This window comes from Protopterus annectens, chromosome 5.part0 (genome assembly GCF_019279795.1).
Source record: "Protopterus annectens isolate FY-2018-M chromosome 5.part0, PAN1.0, whole genome shotgun sequence".
Taxonomy (NCBI): Eukaryota; Metazoa; Chordata; order Ceratodontiformes; family Protopteridae; genus Protopterus; species Protopterus annectens.
Genome location: NC_056735.1, coordinates 1,829,058,208 through 1,829,078,419, shown reverse-complemented (window position 1 = coordinate 1,829,078,419; position 20,212 = coordinate 1,829,058,208). Strand labels below are relative to the sequence as shown.

General features: G+C 44.7%; 1 protein-coding gene across 2 annotated transcripts in view; it reads right to left on the bottom strand.

Moving 5' to 3' along the window:
* Positions 1–20,212, bottom strand: part of COG6 (component of oligomeric golgi complex 6) — a 1,421,580-nt gene that overhangs the window by 647,464 nt on the left and 753,904 nt on the right. For both annotated transcript variants that reach the window (XM_044071656.1, XM_044071657.1), the window contains exon 12: positions 10,166–10,257. In XM_044071656.1, coding sequence (XP_043927591.1) covers positions 10,166–10,257 — 92 coding nt within the window. The remainder of the gene's footprint in view (positions 1–10,165; positions 10,258–20,212) is intronic.

Here is a 20,212-nt window from a genome sequence, read left to right as displayed (position 1 = left end):
ACCTGTCGCCCTGGGATTCAGGTTACTGGCTAAGGCTCTTGCCACCCCTATAGTGCCTTTTTAGGCAAACTTCAAAGGACAAAACCACCACCGTAACAGGCACAAGCATGCAAAATCTGAAGGTAATGCTACTCAATGCTAGAAGTCTAAACCTCAAAATGCACTCTCTCGAGGCACTCCTAAAATAGTGAGCATCGATATCTGTGCAGTAACTGATACCTGGTTCAAGGCTCCAGAGAGCACCCTGCAATACCAGGCTACAACTCTTACCACACTTTTCGCCACCAAACCAGGACCGAAACACTAAAGGTGGAGGAGTGTCAATATTCACCAAGGATATTCACACCACCAGGCTAGTTGGCCAACACAATGTGTCTGAAATTCTCCAAGTGCAACTAACACTAGGTAAGACTGCAATCCAAATTGTAGCTTGCTACAGATCCCCACCATACCCCAAGATTCTCACTACACCTTTCTAAACATACTGGAAAATATTAAGATAGAACCAAACACCCTAATACTGGGTGATTTTAACTACCCTGCCATTAACTGGGAAAACTACTCATGTCCCAACACCTTTGCAACGGTTCTTGGAATTCATAAATTCTAATGCCCTGGATCAACTAATCCATAGTCCCACCAGGGCTCCAATATCCTAGACCTGGTCATTACCAACATGGGATATCAATGCTCCATACCTATGGTCACCCCTCGTTAGTGAGGTCTGACCATAAGCTAATCACCCTTAACATCCACATCCCACCCCACCCCCAGTAAAGAAACCACCATAAAACTTCTCCAAAGCCAACTTCATGCTACTCAAGTCAGAAGTGACAAACTTCATAACACCCATGCAGACGGAACTGAAAGTTCAACTGCTGAATCCTACACTAAGGCACTGTACGAGCACATCCACTCATGCATGAATCGTGCCATCCCAAATAGAACCAAAATGCTCTCATCCAAAAAAGGAAGCCAATCTGGTGGTCCCCTGCCATAAACAAACTTTACAACAAAAGGAAGAAACTTTTGCAGAAAAGAGGAAAATCCCAGGATGCAAAAAACTTCCTTACTGGCCTCAGTAAGAAACTGAGATGCCTCATAAAATCCTCCAAAGCTAGTTACGAAAATAAAATTGCCAAAGATTCCAAAGACAACCACAAAGCATTTTATAACTATGTCAAGAATCTAAATGGCAATGCTCAGATCTGCGCTGAGCTAAAACAGAATGGCATTAAATATACCGATCCAAAGGATATTGCCAATATCCTGGCAGATCGATTCAGTGCCAACTTCACCCCCCCCTCTCACCCCCTAAATGGCCCATCTCAATACCGGAAGATTGCCAAATTCCAGTAATAACGGCCACACAGGTACAAAACGCACTCTCTAAAGCCAAGAATACAGCATCCATGGGACCAGATGACATCCGGGCTGTGTACTACATGAACTACAATATGAACTGGCACCACACCTAAGTGTCATGTTTAATCATAGCCTCACCACAGGTTTCGTGCCCACTGAGTGGCGAGAGCTACAGTTATCCCAATCCACAAGGGGATCCACCTTGGATCCCGGAAACTACCGTCCCATCAGTCTGACAAGCCTTATCTGCAAGGCCATGGAGCGTATTATCATGGAACTTATAAACAAAGACATTGGCAACCTTCAAACACTGGACCCCACCCAGTTTGGGTTTGTGAAGGGCCGATCTTGTCTCCTGAACCTGATTGACTTCTTTGAATCAGTCTCCAGAGCCATGGACAAGGGTAAGGTGGTCCACACAGCCTATCTAGACCTTGCCAAGGCCTTTGACACCATCCCCACTCTGGAATCATAGATAAACTTACTAAGTTGGGCATTAATCCCTATGTCACCCAATGGGTTGCTAAATGGCTTACTGATAGAACCCACACTGTAAAAGTAGCCGACTCCAAATCCAGCTCCAGACAAGTGACAAGTGGAGTACCTCAGGGTTCAGTCCTGGGCGCTCTTGTTTGGCATCTACTTCTCTGAAGTACAGGTCAACACTAAGGGACTCTGGCTAACAAAGTTTGCAGATGACTGCAAACTGGGAGCCATTATTGAATCCCCAAATGATGTGGATACTCTACAAAAGGGCCTTACAGAAACAGATGCTTGGTGCCAGAGCCATGGGCTCAAGCTCAATGCCAAGAAATGTACTGTTATCCCTTTGGGAAAAACATATATCCATGAATTACCATATAGGTGGCAGTACACTAAACACAGAAAGTGTGATAAGAGACTTAGGGACACAGGTGGACAGTGGTCTCACCTTCGATAACCACATCGCCACAACAATCAGGAAATCCTTCTATGTGGCACACCTCATCACGAAGGGCTTTTCATCCAGAAAAAGGAGGTCATTGTCCCACTGTACTCATCCCTCATTAGACCCATTATAGAATACAACGCCCATTTGGTATGTACCTCTCAAGACATCTGCAACAACTGGAAAGGCCTCAGAAATACCTCACTAAAAGAATCACAGGCCTAAAGCAGATGCCCACGCTGACCACCTTAAAAACTCCAGCTATACTCATAGTCTACTCAGAGGCGATCTCTGCTTAACATACAAGGCCATGTCAAACCCAGAGCTGTTGGACATGCTACACTTAAAGAAATCCCAATCCCTCAGAGCTACACGCTCCAGGGATCTAAACCTTGTCATCACAATAAACAAAACATGCTGGAGGGATAGGTTCCTGACCCAGAGACTCCCCAGACACTGGAATAGATTGCCCATACATGTCAAGCAGAGGGCCTCTTTGGACCTCTTCAAGAGGAACCTTGACGATTGGATGGGTGAAAGGAAATTCACCCCAGGGATCACGTCAGTCGCCCTGCTAGACAGGGGTCCAGGAAAGTAAATAATGTGGGAAGAAATAGCCAGGGAATTGTTATGGCTAGGCTTGTATAGGCCCTAGGGCTGATAGCCTAGTACCAACCTATGAACCTATAAGACATATTCACCCCTACATGGGAATTAGAGACAGCTGCCAGCTGCACCTTAACTGTGGAAGAACTAGCAGCCTGATGGAAGATGCTGGCCAAAAACTCTAAGACTGCTGAAAGAGGAGTCGTGAAAGGGTCCAAAGTCCCCTGAGTAGCCCATATGGAAAAATGTCTCTAATTGCTATGATACACCTTTCTGGTGGAGGATTTGTGAGCTGCCACCAAAATGGACTTTACAGGAGATGATAATCCGGGAGTCCTGATAATCATGGGAACTGGAGCAGCCAAGCCGTGAGCTTCAGGCTGTTCAAATCTGGGTGAGGGATCCCTGAGGGATGAGAAAGAAGATCCAGAACTGGATCCAACGTCCATGGAGGAACAACTAGATGAGACCATAGTGAGGGGGACCAAACCTGGCGAGGCTAGAATGCAGCTATGAGTATAACCATGCTCCCCAGCCTTCAAGCTTTCTGAAGAAACGAACATAAGCGGAAGTGGAGGATAAGCACATAGGAGACTGGGATGCCAAGCATGAACCAGTGCATCTCTGGGGGGGGGGGGGTCAGAGCTAAAAATTCAGTGCATTTTTGTATTGGAAGGAGATACAAAGAGATCACAGCAAGGCTGACCCCACTTTAGAAAGATCTGTTCCACTACTGAAGGACTCAGAGACCACTCGTAAGGCATCAGAATTGATCTGCTGAGCCTGTCCGCTAGAATGTTGGACCGCCCCAGAATGTGCATTGCTACAAGAAAGCGGCTAGTGGAGATCACCCATTCCCAGATTCTCATGGCTTCTCGACAGAGGGGATAATATCTGGTTCCCCTTGTTAGTTGATGTACCAAACTACTGACATATTGTCTGAATGGCAATCGTTTGTAGAGGAAGATGGGCATGGAAGAACCACCCTCATCTCTAGAATGTTGATATGCAACTCGGTCTCACAGCGGGCCCACGTGACTTGGACCATCCTTCCCGAGCAGTGCCCCCCCCACCCTAGCTGGGTGGCATCCGTGATCACTGTGGTTTGGGGAAAAACGGGGTGAAAGGAATGACCCTTGAGGATATCCGGAGATTGAATCCACCACTGAAGGGAGTCCCTGCATGCCCTTGAGATTCTCACTGGAAAGGTGAGAGGAAGGTCTAACAGGGACCACTGGACCACAAGTGTCCATTGAAGAACTCTCATATGTAGGCGAGCCAACGGCAGGAGACTGATTGTGGCCGCCATGGAACCTAACACTCTGAGCACTGCTGTGGCTGTGGGGACTTGAGCATGAAGAATTTGTAAGACATGCACTCAAACTGTGTATCCTGTCCGAGGTGAGAAAAACCTTCATTTGAAGAGTGTCCAAACGTGCCTCAATAAAGTCCAGAATCTGGACCGACTCTAGAGAAGATCTGTTCAGACTCATAGTAATACCCAGCTTGTTTGAAGTGATTCCTGGCCTAACACAGTAGATGCTCTGAGGGGGCAGCAAAGAGACAATCATCCAGGTATGGAAAGACCTGAATACCCTAGAGCCTCAGGTGAGCCCTTACAACTGCCATCACTTTGGTAAACACCCTGGGGGCTGTGGTGAGACCAAACGGGAGGGCTTTGAACTGGTAGGGATTGGCTCCCAGCCGGAAGCGAAGAAATCTCAGGGAGTGTCTGTCCATTTTGATGTGTTAGTATGCATCCTGGAGATCGATCGAGTACATCCAGTCTGTGGCCTGCAGAAAAGGCAAGATAGATTGAAGAGTGACCATCTGTAATTTTGTCTTGGTTACTGACAGGTTCAATGTGGATAGATCCAAGATGGGTCTGAGTTCCCTGTTTTCTTTGGCACCAAAAAGAACCTGGAGTAAACACCGGATCCAGACTGGCCTGAGGGGATGGTTTGTTCAGCAGCTTTCCTATTTCTAGCGCTGCCAAGTCCCATTGCGCGGGTGGAACGTCTGGGATGAGTTTGTTCGGATGGGGATGTTCCTTGAATGGAACGAAATATCTTCTGGATATGATTCACAACACCCAGCGATCTCCCGTAACGGACTCCCATGCATTCGGGTGTAGTGACAGGCCACCTCCAACTGCCTCCAGAGATGAGCAGTTGGGCAGCCCCTCAGGGCTGCTGCCCAGGTCCCTCCGAAAAGGGTTCTTGGGACCCGAAATATTTAGGACCCCCCCCTTCTGCCTCTTGGGCAGCATCTGTTCTGACCCTCTCTACCTCTGGGGGACGGGGAATCCTAAGCATCCCGGGAAAATGCCTGACCCGGGAAAATGCCTGACCCTTTCGGAACCACATCTTCTTCATTCCTCACTGATTCCTGGAAAAGGATCTCTGAGAAGAGGAGAAGTGGATCCTGATGGCAGACAGTGTCTTCCCGTCCTTCTTGCTCTGGAACAAAGTCTCTTTTACCGACTGCCCGAAGAGGGAAGAACCATCATAAGAGGCATTGGTGAAAGACGCCTTGAAGGGCTCCAAAAATTGACACAACTGGAGCCAGGCATGACACCTGATAGCAGCACCTGTTCCAGCCCCCCTTGCAGCTCTGTCCATAGCATGGGAGAGCAGTTGCATGGACGTGTTGGCAACCGCTTTTAGAGTGGCCATTCGAGCGGAGAAGGTCTTCTTATCCTCCGCCATGGACTCTGCTGTTGACTCCGTGATCTCCTTCACTAGATCTCTCTAGAGTCTAATGACATGTGCCATATAAGTTCAGTGCCCTCACCGAGAAGGTCGCTGAAGCATATACTCACTTCCCAAAAAAGGTCCATTGCTCTTAATTCTCGATCAGGGGTGGGGGTTGACCATGGAGCTCTCCGGAGTGAGTTCCTTCTTGCTGGCAGCCACCACCATCACTGCATCTACTGGGGACCCCTTGCTCTAATGCGTCCTGTCTGATGGGGGGGGGCTCAACACTTTGTTGGGGTGCTTAGGGATGGGCTCTATGGTGTCCGGATCCTTCCATGCCCTAGATGTTATTAAGTCCATGAGTGGATCAGCAGGAGGGGACACCCAAGAGGTAGATTGGGCCTGAGACTATTTCCTCCAGGAACACAAACTCATCTGTACTCAGTTTGGGGGCTGACCACCCCCCCCTCTGCAAAGGGGTTCCATTACGTCTCCGAAGGAGACATCTTCAGGGGGGTGACCAAGGGGAACCTTCCCCTTCATCCAAGTTCATGTCTTCTGTGAGGGACTCTGGTGGAGAGTCCAAGTGCCTCCTCTTGCACTTATGTTTGCTGGTATTTCCTCGGGGGGGCTCTCCGAGGAGGACTCACAAACCTCTTGATGTTCTACTGGAACTTCCTGAGGCATTGCGGCCACGGGCTGTCCCTGAGACAGCAAGATGATCAGAACCGCAGTCAGAACCAAGGGGGTCTGGGTGAAGTCCGAGGATGAAATGGTCAGAGGCCTCGACAATGTGAGAATGCTCTCCACCACGTCGAAGGCAGAAGGGGAGCGAACCTCTTGTGATGTACTGGCGGGGTCCGTCTCCCTCTGACCCGATAGGGGAGTTGGAGCCGAACCTCCAGGAGTCGAGATGCTGAGGGATGCTCCACTCAGAAGCGCTCGGAGCAGACAGCACACACTCAGAACCGACCCCGAGGCTATGACTTTGAGAGCCAAATCCGATCCCGTTGGATCTGACAAGCTGAAGGTAATGATCAGCATCGAGGTACATGGTACAGTACAAGAACTCTGAAATTGCTGGTTGGATCGGAGAAGGAGTTATTGGTTGGAACAAAGGTTGCAAGGAGCCCCTTCTGGAGGGAGTGGTGCCGGCAAGACCCCCATCTGGATCTGGGTGCGGATGAATCTTCGCATCATCTTGTTCATCTCCGCTTCACTTATACTTCAGGTGGTGCGGGAGGATGCCACTGAAACTAGACGGGAGAGCTGGTGGGGAGAAGTCCTTACTGGGGACTGGCTACGAGTCTCCTCGGGCGAGAACCTGAGGGAGTGTAGGCGAGGAGATCCAGGCCTAGTTGCTGGCCTGACTTTCGGTTGCAGAGCCAGCTCTGATGAGCGGTCGGGGGACTGCTTGCGGGTACAGTCCTTCTTGGCCTTTTCCCCTTCCCTAGACCTCTTGGTGGGTGTTTGAGTCCCAAAGATCAGGAAAGAAGAAGTAGAAGCAGCAGCCACTGCTATCCCTGCTGGAGAGGAAGGGATGGTAGATCTGAAGAGGGGAGTAATCCCTTCAGTATCAGTTTGTCCCTCCTGTCCTTAAGTGCCCTGGGGTTGAAACCAGTGCAAATAGGACAGGGGACTTGAGGCGATCTGCACCTAGGCAAACCACGCACAGAGTGTGGCCATCCGCTGGGGATAGCTTATGGCCACACTCTGTATTTTCTAAATCCCGCCTTAGGGGCTTCTGCCATACCCACACAGGCCCAAAAGGCACACACACATGCACGCTCTCAGACAGAAGAAGAAGGAAAGGAGAGGATATTTTTTTTTTTTTTTTTTGATATTCGACGCAGACACGAGTGCAAGTAAAGGATGTAAAAAAAAAAAATCAGAAGTAGTTAGAGAGAGAAAAAACAGAAAATAGTTTGCTTACATGACCCACTAGCTGGAGCTCAGAAACCATGCTTGTAACCACTATGGCGGCAAATGAGATCAGAAGGGAGACACAGGCATTATGGGTAAGGGGAGGAGTCTGGAGCTCCGATCCATAGCTGGAAAATGCAACTGTGTCTGATCCGATGTGGATCCGAAACCCACAGGTTGAAAATCAAATGAAGTAAACTACTTCAACTTCTTCCGACAAAAATCAAGTCACACTCCACATTAAAATGTCTCTAAAAGTCATATGACAGTCAATGTAACAAAAATAAAAAGTAGAAGTTGTTTTCCCTAACAGAACTTATCTGCCTAGCACTGGAAAACTGCTAGCTGACTATTTGAATCCCACAAGTGGAGCACTCTTTGGTGGCAGAAAAGCTCTGAAAAGCTTGCCACTCAAACTGTTTGATTTCTTCAGCTCTCCTTGAGCTGATAATGGACTGAGCACATGGAAGGTGCCCTTCAGCTTTGGAAGTTGACTGGTTGTTATACCCTTTGCTGGATATAACTCATGTATCTAAGGCAACTGCAGCTGTGATTAAATGATGACCATTGTGATGTTCTCTCATCCAAGACTTAAGGAAGGAACTTCATGTCATTGAGGACTCCAAAAGGAAGGACTGCAGCCTGGAGAGATAAGATGTACAGTGTAGGTTCCAATGCCCTAACATTGCAAGGAAAAGATGTGAACCTTCCTGTCAGACTTGTTCTCCTCTCACATTACTCTATTCCTCAGCTGGAAGAAAAGGGTGTGTGGGTATGCTGAAAGCCTGTTAAGTCCACACAGAAGTCAGTTTTGGAATGTTTACACAAAGAATCTTTAAAATCTATGTAGGAGTTAACAGAGGGAAACAACAATACTGCAGCACAATGAAGGTGTCTCTAGGCCTCAATGACAACCACCACAAAAATCAGTTCTAGGGAAGGGACATCCCTGGGAATATGGAAATGGATCCTTGGTACTCCTTAAAATAAAGCATGAGCAAGCCCTCAAGCTCCACAAGGTAGACCAGAAAAAGGTGACATTACTACTCCAAAGCTTGATTTGTCTCAAACACAAGGGCCTCCATGCTGGTCCCCTTAAGTAGCTAGCTGAGGAAAAAGTGCCATGCCCTCCAAATCCAGTATCTTACCTGGCATGTGTAATAAGCACACAAGAGGTGTCAGGCCTACCATGGCCAGTAAATGACTGCTTGTGTTTCAAAAAAGTAGTGTGCAAAAAGGAGAGGTGTGCATGAGGCCTGATATCAGAACAAGGACCTTAAAGGTGAAATCTTACATCCAATTCTACAGCTTCCACTGAGAGTCGAACAGCCATTCAATCTCTTGCACTTTATCTCTTGTACTTGAGCTGTGGAACCTGTTTCTGCCCCCCCCCCCCCAAGTGTCTTCCTCAGTAGGGTGGACAAGCTATGGGAAAACTGTAGAAGAGGAAGCTTCATCCCCAAAGTACTCCAGGCACAACCTGACAAAAAGGAGCTGCTGCTTTACACAATAAGTCTGACTGGACTCACGACCATTTCACTAAGGCAAGGAAAAGATGGAGCGTACAATCTTGTACGCATCCCCCCCCCCCAAGGTGAAGACAGTGGTATATCTTAACTCAAAGCCCTGAATGAACACTGAATGGAATCAACTATCTACAAACTAAAGATTATCCCTGCCCCTGGGAGACTCAGGTGGCCACATAAAATGCAGACCTTCTTTCAGGGGATTGTACTCTAACTAGTTCTCCCTAAGAAGTCTTGGGTGGTCAAACTTCTGCTCTACCAATGGTCACTGAGAAGTAACATCCACACAGTCCCAAAAAGATTCTTCTTACACCATCTTTCTTGAATTTGGAACTTTCTATGTCACAAATGAGTCAAAAGTGAATACACATGCAGGAACTTTTTTCTTTTACTAGTGATGACAAAGATCAACACTTGAATCAAGCAAATATCAAGAAGGAAAAGCCAAACAGAAAGGAATACATTATTTTCAACGTTACGTGTTTTTGTCAAAGTATGCACTGCCTTATGTGTGCATTCTTCCATGAGTTAGACAACTTCCAAAAACAGATACAAATGTGGACTGGTGGAGAGTAAGGATCCAACCCTAGGCCCCCTCAAGAAAAGTCCTTAATGTTATGAATTCATTCTCTGAGACCAGAAATATCCTATTCAGGGCCATGGGGAACTTAAAGGCAATACTATCTAGCAAGGGGCATAAGTCAGTGACTCAGTCTTGAAGGCTGTGCTACTCCATTACAGGCAACAGCTATAAATACTCACTTAAACCCAACACAAAACCTACTGGCAACTTAGGATATCACCATCTTACACAAGGAAAATGAAAGCTGGGCTAGAACCCACAGAGACAAAGGGAGAACACACAAACTTCACAAAAGAAGGCACCCCAGCCAGGAAATCAACCAAGAACAAAGTGCTGTGAAGCAGAAATGTTAATCATCTTGAAATTAGTTTGTACTCAAGGTAAAGATTACAGGTTAACAGTCTATAAAGATTTTTTTACGCTACTGGCTCCACAACATATTTAATTATAAATACATAAGTAGCATGAAGTATGCAACAGCATGGCTCTGCAGTTCTTTAAATTACTGGACATGTAATTAAGTAAAACACAGGTTTACCTGATAGTATGGTGATAGAATTTGAGAAGATTAGAGAGCTTATATAACAAAACCGCCCCTGGTTCAGCAACTATTACTTGCTCAATTCGAACCTAAGTACAAAAAAGCACAACTGTTAGAAGCTGCTAATGCACAATACAGATCATGCCTAACAATGTACAGGGTGACTGCAACAAACTAATGACATCACTGCAGATTCTAATGTTGTACCTCTACATTACTGCAAAACAGAGTGCAAGAACATTTCTGAAGTATAATGCAAGACCTAGTGGACAACATGTAGGTTTTGTAAAACAGCCTTAGATCACAAATTTCATTACTTGTGAACACGTAGAAACACAACCTAAAGACCTAATGAATGATTTCCTAGTAACAATGAATAAATGTTCTCAGGAAATAAAGTGCAAAAGGATGCTAGTTGCTAGGGCCAGTAACTACCACCTCAGTGAAGAGATACATAAAATGTCTAACTCAACACAATTTATACTATGGTCTTTACGTTTCTGTCCTCTCTAAGGGCAAAGTCTACAGGGATAACAGTGTCAACAGATGTTCTGCAAAGTATCCAGCAGAAGAAGACAGGGCACAAGCATATAAAACAAAAGATAAAAACAGTTACGTAAGTATTAACAACAGGAGTAGAGTTTTTGAGAGTAGCAGTTAATATTATAATGAAAACCTGCTTCAGCAGAACAGCTCCGATGAAGTACAGGTAGTTCTACCACTTATGTCATGTGGATAGGCATTTGAAACCAATGAACTTCAATCTCTTAATTTTTCTTTCTTTTTTTTTTTACTTTAGATAAAATGCAAAATTCAGAGCTATAAGGCACACCCTTACTAAAATACATAGTAAAAATAAACATACTGTTAAAGAAAAATGCAAACATAGGGAAGCGTTAGACTCCATCCATCCATCCATCCAAACCCCTCTTCCCCATAAGAATAACTCCTAAATATTGAAGGAGAGTGAAAATATTACTCTCTCTAGAAGTCTCTCTTGAAGACAGTATACTTCTGACAATACACCATTCTTGTCCAGACAATTCAAGATTTCCTAGTAAAGCATCTCCTAGCTTCCTAACAAAATGATAGCAGAAAAGTTTACTGCTGTTGGTATCACTCCTGTTTAGACAATTTAAACTTCCTAATTAACATGTTTTCTAGCTTCCTGCAAAAGTAAACTAAATGACAGAAAAAAAAAATTCCTGCTAGGAATCAGAACTTCAGCCTCCAAACTGTGAAATTCAGGGCACTGAGTGCTGGAACTATATCTTCATTTCCTGCTGGAAAACATTATCCTCTTTGAAGGGCAGCTGAAAGAACAGTGGTGTAAAATCTTACCATAATCATAGATGTCCTTCTCTTCCATATGCTGCAGTATTCATCTCATTTGGGAGTCCGCCTCTGGTTGACTCATATGTCCGGACGGTACACAAAAGTCTACATGCTACTGCAAAGTATGAGCGACATTGCACATCACTCAGCAAGGCTTTACTATGTCTAACTAATTCTGATTCTGTACCATAACTCAAAAAAAATCACTTCACCAGTCAAACCAATCCACTCATCCAGCATCATTGACAAAGTCTGCAGGGAATCCCTAAACTCTACCAGCTCATTACACACTCAAAAAACATGTTCCCAAATACGTCTTTCTTGCCCGACACACCTCCAAAATTTGCTATCTACATGAGGAAAAATTGTTTGGAGTCTACTTGGGGTATAAAAATACCTATGTAAACACTTCCAGGCAAAAATCCTAAATCTTCTAGACTTTGTTGCATATTTGAGAGATATACATATATCCCCCCAATCGTCTCTTTGTGAACTGCTTATCCAATCTCTCTTCCCAATCCTTTCTAAGCTCCTCTAATTGATTTTTATAATTATTGTAAAATATTTATATGCTTTACTAATTATTCCTTTTTAATGGCAGCTTCTGGTCTAGATTCTATTAAAAACTCTACTAGTGCTGGTCTTTCATTCAGGAGCTCCCTATTTCTTTCTCTTTGCCTATACTCTGATATCAATCCCTGATAGGGAAGGCAACCTCTAACCTGAAGTCCAAATAAATTATTGACCTCTTCCCATTCTTTTACCTTTCTCTTTCTAGTTATTTGTTCCCAACACCTTGGGGTTCATTTGCCAGTTTTCTCCAATAAATTCCAGCCCCCTCTCACCTATCGGCAAAATCTCTTTTCTCCATTCTCATGCTGGTTTAGTTCTTATAATACTCCCTGATATTTTATGAATATAATACTCAGTATGATTTCTATTGTTCTCCTTAAAAGTCTGTATTAAAAATCCCAATCTATCTTTATTTCTTGAGCTTCCTTACTGCATCAACATCGTTCCTTTCCACTTTCTGCTTGTGCTATGTATAACAGCCTTAACTGTGTTGCTCTAAAATACCCCTCAAATTGTGTTATCATAGTCCACCTTGTTCTATTGGAAAAATAAGCTAATCCCACTTGATCCTTGCTGTCTTCACTTCCCATATAAAATCCTTCAACGCTTTTTTAACTACTATCCATATCTACTCCTCTGGTTGATAAAAATATGTCTGGTGGGAGGTTGGCATAATGGTTAGGGAGTTTACCTTACAGAAACAAGGTATAGTGTTTGATTCTCACATGGGGTAATTGGCTAGGCTTAAAATGGGTGGTTAGTCTAGTGTGAACCTATGAACTGACCTGTGTATTAGACTAAATGGACTAAAAACATTTTAATGGCTTGTATCTTAGTATCCAAATCAACATAACAAAGTTTTGAGTTTCTCAATTTTTGTATTATCTTCTGTTTAGTCTCTTCCCATATATCCTTAGCTGCCACAACAAAGTAATTTCTAATCCATACTTCTGAATACTTCATTTTATTATGTCCCCAAAGATATGGATATTGCTGGTCCAACTCATGCGTGGGTACATAATTTACAGCTATTGCCTTTGTTTTAGCTTCATTCATTTTGTATCTTGAGATCTGAAACTGTCTCAAAATGCTCCATAACAATGTACCTTTCTGGTTTTGTCATGTATAAAATATCATCTGCAAACACAGCCAGCTTTTCCTGACTAGCATACCAATTATATCCTTGAATTTATGAGTCCCTTATTTTCTTTTCCAATGGTTCCAAATATAATGCAAACAAAGGAGAAAGTGGACAACTCTGCCTTCAAGCAGAAGTTATCAGAAAAGAACCTACCCACTTTAATTTTTGCCTTTGATCCCTCATACACACTTCTAATCAACCTTATAATTGTATCAGGAAAAGCAAATGCTTCCATTGCCCTGCTCATGAAGGCCTAGTCTACTCTGCCAAATACTTTGTCTGCATCAAGACCCACCAATAAAAGTGGCATTTTCTTACATTCTGCTTCCCTCTAGATCATCAATGTTCTGTTAATATTGTCAAATGTTTGCCTTCCCTCCACAAAATCAAAATGATCCATGTCTATCAATTTTGGCATTACTTTTGCCATTCTTTTAGCCATTAGATACATAAACATGTTATAATCATGGTTTAATATTGAAATGGGTTTATATGAAGCTGGATCCAAAGGAGCTTTACCCTCTTTAGGTATTACTGTTACATCACTGTCTTCCAGGATGCTGGTGCTTCTCCTCCTCTTATAATACTGTTAAACAAAGCCTTCCAGATCTTTATCAGTTTGTCCCTCCTAACTTCCATACTTCCACAGGAATACCATCTATTCCTGGTGACTTCCATGTAGATTGGTTATACATAGCCATTTTTATCTCATCTCTTCCTATCCTGTCAGTAATTGAGCCTCATCTACTTCTAACCATATTTAAAACTTCCATAAACATTTCCATGTGTACCTTTTCTTGATTTCCACATTTCTCTGCTTTATACAAACTTTCATAAAAGTTCTGAAATATTTCTAATACTTCTACAGGATCTCTTGTTATCTACTTTGTTATAGGCTCCCTAAGCTTGGTGACAGCCATTTCCACTTCATGTTGTCTGAGTTGTTGTGCTAAAAGTTTTTGTGTTCTAGAATTATTATCAAAACAGTTGCTTAACAGTGAAATTAAAAACGGTCACAGGACAGAACCAAGAACGAACCTGCGAATGTTCACTAAAAACAAACTGTTATTTATTGCACTTCATCAGAAAACCATTAAACTGCACAAGTCAGGTTTATATATCAAACAATCAAGCATTCAATTAGGCTTTCAAAATATTTCTTAAAGCTACAAATGTGTAAACAATAAATGAGAAGTTATGTTTCTTGCTGGATGGGTTCAGAGCCGATCCTCGGCCTCGAGGCAACCCTATATCGCATGATGCAAGGCGATAACTACCCAGATCTCGTTTGGTAGCTAAGGAAAAATTATGCAATATATTCTTCCAACTGGGGAGGAGGAGGAAGAGGTAATAATCCCCAGAAAAGGACCAACCTGATCTAGTGACACTAGTGAGCTGATTAGCTGGAAAAATTGGATCAAGACTCTTCAAGGAAGAGGAACAATCTTCACGCTCTGACCAGGCTAGGGGATGGGTGGGCGAGAAAGAGAAGAAAAGAAGCGAGAGACAACATGGAACGTTATGCGGTAGGTACATAACTTCTCAATGTTAAGTTGTCAATCCACCTTTATCCTGGGTGGCTCAATGGAACAGACTGTGGAACCAAAATTTGCTCTGTTTCTGGAGGCCAAGTCTAATTTGTACAAAGGTATGAGGAGAGGCCCATGTGGCTGCTGAGTCTAGCCTGAAAAGCTGTAGATGTAGCTAGTGCTCTAGTGGAATGGGCAATCAACTGTTTACCTCTGAGTTGATAAATGCATGTAATCACCCTAGATAGGGTTACCTTGGATACTGGGAAGGCCTTTCTTGTTCTCTGCATAGGATAAAAACAGTTGATCAGATTTCCTAAATTGTTTGGTTCTGTCCAGATAATATAACATCGAGATAATGTAGTTTTGTTCCACTCTATCAGAATAAATTGGGAAAACTGGAAGATCAATAGATTGATTTAAGTGCCACTTTGGGTAAGAAAGACAGATTAGTCCTTAGAGAAACTCTGTCTTTGTGGAATATTAAGTAGGGAGGACGAATGCAGAGGGCATGAAGCTCAGATACTCTCCTGGCAGAAGTAATGGCGACTAGAAATTTCAATGAACAGGTGGGAAGAATTAAGGATGTTAAAATTAAAATTTAGATCCCACTGTGGTGGGGGGTCTCTAATCGGAGGTTTAAGCAAAAATATACCTCTAAGGAATGCCTTGCAAAGTTTATGTGACATGATGTTGTGGTCCAACAAGCCAATATGAAAATTTGAAATGGCTGCCAACTGAACTTTTACTGTGGAGGAAGAAGATCCTGAATGAAAAATCTCGAAGTCCAAGACTGAATGAATCGGAGCAGTAAAGGGATCTATGTTCCTAGCTTTTGCCCAGAAGGAGAAACGTTGCCATTTACTAGTGCAAATCCTTCTGGTGGAAGATTTAAGGGAAGCTACTATGATATCCTGGACGGGATTAGAAATCATAGGAAGCCTGGCTAGGGATGGAAGTGGAGCAACCAAGCAGTGAGGTTGAGAGAAGGTATGGATTGGTGCAGCTGCCCCGACTGGTGGGTCAGAAGATCTGGAACCAGGTCCAGATGCCATGGCTGTACCAAAAGATAACGATGTAGGAATGTAAACCATATCTGTCGAGGCCAATAAGGGGCAATGAGAATCATCTTGGCTCTCAAGGCGGTTGCTTTCTGAATTACTTGTGGTATTAGAGGAAAAGGAGGAAAGGCATATAGAAGTCCCCTGGGCCAATCTTGGATTAGGGGATGGCCTGGAAAGAGAGAGAAGAAGTCGGGCATTTGCTGTTTTGGAAGGCCCCACTTCTGAAAAATCTCTTCCGTCACAGATTGTTTGAGAGACCACCGTGAGGCATGAGAATAGCTCTGCTCAACCTGTCCGCTATGATGTTGGATTTCCGGGATATATCAGAAACTGCTGAGAAGAGATTGCCCACTGCCAAAGTCTGAGTGCCTCTCGACACAGTGGATAGGACTTGGTTCCGCCCTGCTTGTTGATATACCACACTACGGACATATTGTCTGTTTGGACTGAAATAGTTCCCAGGGGAAGAGAGTCACTGCTCTCATCTCCAGGACATTTATGTGCAAGTGGCATTCGAAAGGTTGCCAAGTGCCATGGACCATCCTGCCCTGATAATGCCCCCCCCCCCCGATCAGGGAGACGTCCGATGTAATCGTGTCGACCGGGGCGGGAGGAACAAAGGGTCTGCCCTGATGGACTTGAGGGGACAATATCCACCAGGTCAGATGCCTTTTGCAAATTGGAGTTATTATGATCCTGTGACGATGGGAAGTCGTTGAAAGGACCATTAACAGCATCCATTGTAGGAAGAAGTGTTATGGCGAAGACCCGATACTTTCAGGGCAAACCTGGCCTGAATTTTGTTGCTCTGAAGAATCACATGGATGTGGTTTTGAATATCCAAGATCCTTTGGTCTGTTAACTTTGCTGAAAGTTGTACGGTGTCCAATTTTGCTCCTATAAAGGTAATAGATTGACAGGGCGACAAGGCAGATTTTTCGAAATTTATAGAAATCCCTAGCTCTCTGCAAATGTGAATGGTGTAATCTCTGGCTTGGAGAAGTTGATGCCTGGTGGTGGCAGTTGAGGAGCCAGTCGTCTAGATATGGAAACACCTGGAATTCAGGTGAGCATACATTTGGTGAACACTCTGGGGGGTGTAGTGAGTCCAAATGGCAGGGCTCTGAACTGGAAGTGACTGGCCCCCAGCTGAAAGTGGAGAAAACTTCTGGAGCGCCTGTGAATTTTTATGTGATAGTACGCATCCTGAAGGTCCACCGAGCACATCCAATTGTCCTTGCCCAGAAAGGGTAGAATGGACTGAAGCGTGACCATCCAGAACCTTGTTTTCTTTACAAACTTGTTTAGTTTGCTGAGATCTAATATTGGTCTTCAGTCCCCTGTCTTTTTTGGTACTAAAAAGAACCTTGAGTAGATTCCGGATCCTATTTGGTCTGCTGGGACTGGCTGGATAGCTCTTTTTGCTAGCAGTTTTGATATCTCTGGTACTGCTAGTTCCCTTAGACCGGGTGGAACATCTGGTAGGGTTCCTTTTTGCTGAATTGGGGTTTGGATAAAGGGAATTTTGTAACCCTCGGATATGATCGACTGTACCCATTTGTCTTGAGAAAGAGAAAGCCAGGCTTTTGGGTACAGCGATAATCTTCCCCCGACTGCCTCCGAAGGTGGACAATTGGGCAACATTCTCAGGGATGCTGGAAAGGTTTGTCAGAGAGAGACTCCCTGCTACCCTGATTCTGCGGACCCCCTCTGCCCCTAGGGCGGCATCTGTTGTTGTTACCCCCTCTGCCTCTGGGGATAAACTGACCAGGCGTGACTCCTTGAGATTTGCGGAACCACATTTTCCCTCCCTTCTGACCTTTTGGGTAAGGTCTTGAAGGGGTGGAGAAACGGACTCCTATGGCAGAAAGAGTCTTGCCATCTTGTTCGCATCTAGTCAAGGTGTCTTTCACTTGAGGTCCGAACAAGGACGAACCATCAAAGGGAGAGTTTGTGAAGGATGCCTTGAACCAGGATTGAAGCCACTCCTGTGCCTGCGCGCTCCATCGGCTGCATATGAAATGAGGAGCATGGAGGAGTTAACAATGAGTTTAGGATTCCTAGCTGAGAGTTAATTTTATCCTGGGAATCCTGTAAAACTTCCCCAACTCTTTAAGAACATCTCTTTGAAGACGGGTGAAGTGATTATTAATAGTTCAGCGAAGGTCGCTGAAGAAAATATCTATCCATAGTCCTGGAATCCTTGTTAGGAGGATGGACAGGTACTGAAGGATCAGCTAATTCCTTCTTGGTGGCTGCAAAATTGCCTATCAGGTGGGGCCGTAATGAATTTAGAAGGCCTCCGAGGAATGGGTTCCATCGGGTCTGGGGCCATCCATGCCTTCCGAGCCACCACGTCCATGCGGAGACACCCAGGAGGTGGAGGAAGGATTAAGGGAAGGCCAGTTCCCCCTCTGCTTAAGGAGTTCAAGGATGTCTGAGAAAGAGACATCCTCAGAGGGGGACCTTGGGGATCCCTCCGACTCATCCAAGTCAGTATCGGATGTAATAGACTCGGGCGGAGTCTAGATGTTTCATGTCCTCTTATGCGGCTCACCTGACAGGTCAGGAGAAGCCTCGGAAGAGGAAGATATTGGCGTTGGATCTCTGGATCCGGGAGCAAGAGAGTGGGAAGAGACGTCAGCAGGCACTGTAGTGGGAGGAGCTGATGGAACTGACCGTTGACTACGCCCTGGGGCTAGTACACTCCTCATCACCTCCCCCATCAGAAAGGCCAGAAGGCTCCCGCTCCAAAGAGATAGGAACCCCAGGCCGCACCGACAAGGACGGCTCCGAGGCTGATGTCGGGGCTGAGCTCACCAAGTGTCCGATGCCACAGACCAGATGCCCGGATCCCTCCAGTGAAGGCATCAAGGAGGAGATCGGAGCAGAGGACGACAGAGCCGAAGGGGGAGGTGGTATCGGCTCGGAAGCCACAACAGTCACGGCTCTGAGGAGCTCCAGCTCCGAGCTCTGTAAGAGAGTCAAAGGATGAATGTTAGGTGAATGTGTAATAGCTACTGTCTGTTGAGACGGGCTATGGAGCATTTGGGCTAATGCCTGAGACTTTAATAGTCTACTCACCACTCTCTCAAGGTCGTGGTCGGATAGCCTGGACGACCGAGAAGACTGGCTCCGATGGCTCCGCTCCGAGAGCAGGGGTGATCTCGGAGCCAAATGTATCGACTCCAACGACGGGGATCTTGATCTCTTTCTTGAGATAGGTGGAGCCGAAGGAGCCGAGGATACATCGGCTCCAGCCGGAGCCGACACTGAGTGCCCAGATTTAGCGGTATTGGCACCTGATGGAGCCGATACTGTAACCTGTGACAAAGAAGGATCGGCACCGGCTGGAGCCGTTCTCGTCACAGAAGGCGAACCAGTAGCCGATGGCTTAGGGCTTGGAGCCAAAGGCTTAACTGGTTTTGAGGGCTTTCCCGGGGCCGACTTAGTCAGGGAGCTCTCAGGCTTTAATAAGCCCCTCAGTATTAATTTATTTCTGCGCTCCTGCAGGACTCTTGGGCTGAAGGCATGGCAGATAGCACAAGAGTCCTGCAGGTGCAGAGGTCCACCGTCTGTCAGAGACATTTTCTGACAGCACGAGTCACACTTCTTGAAGCCTGAGACCTTTGTATCCTTCAACATAACTGTGTCGAGGAAGCACTAAGTAGCAAAAAACACAGACACACACACAATAAACACCCAATCCAAATAAAATTAAAACAGGGATACAAACACACCCAAACACCACACAGAATCCCTGACAAAAAATTAGGAAAGGGGAGGCTTAAGGCCTAACTTAGGGAAGGGATAAATAACTGGAAAAAAAGGGAACACTAACGGAGATAGGGTTAAACTAATCGTTAAGAGTTTACACAACAACGGTAGTGACTAAAACTAAAGAGGAGAGTCTAAAAGTCTGAAATTTGAAAAACTTACCAGGAGCCGTAAAAAGCACCTAAACAAGATCTGGGTAGTTATCGCCTTGCACCATGGGATATAGGGTTGCCTCGAGCCAGTAAAATTAGCTCTCGAGCTTTAGTAAGTGAACCCATCCAGCAAGAATGAAGGCGAGATTGACAACTTAACATTGACACTTAATCACCCTTCGCTATGCAAATATATGAATATATATATACAAGTTAGCAATCGATAATTATCAGCCTAAAGCAACAATATTATATTCACATATACATGCGTAAAATATCCATTTGTACACTCTATGCATATAACATAAATTACACTGTTAAACCACTATTGTATATTAATACTTGGTTAGATCATGTATATCTACATAACCCATGTCTCCCCAGAGTCAGCAGTTAAAATAAACCTTTTAAAAAGTACGGAAAAATATATAAAGAAAAAACTAGACTAAGTTATGACATAGATATTAACGTCT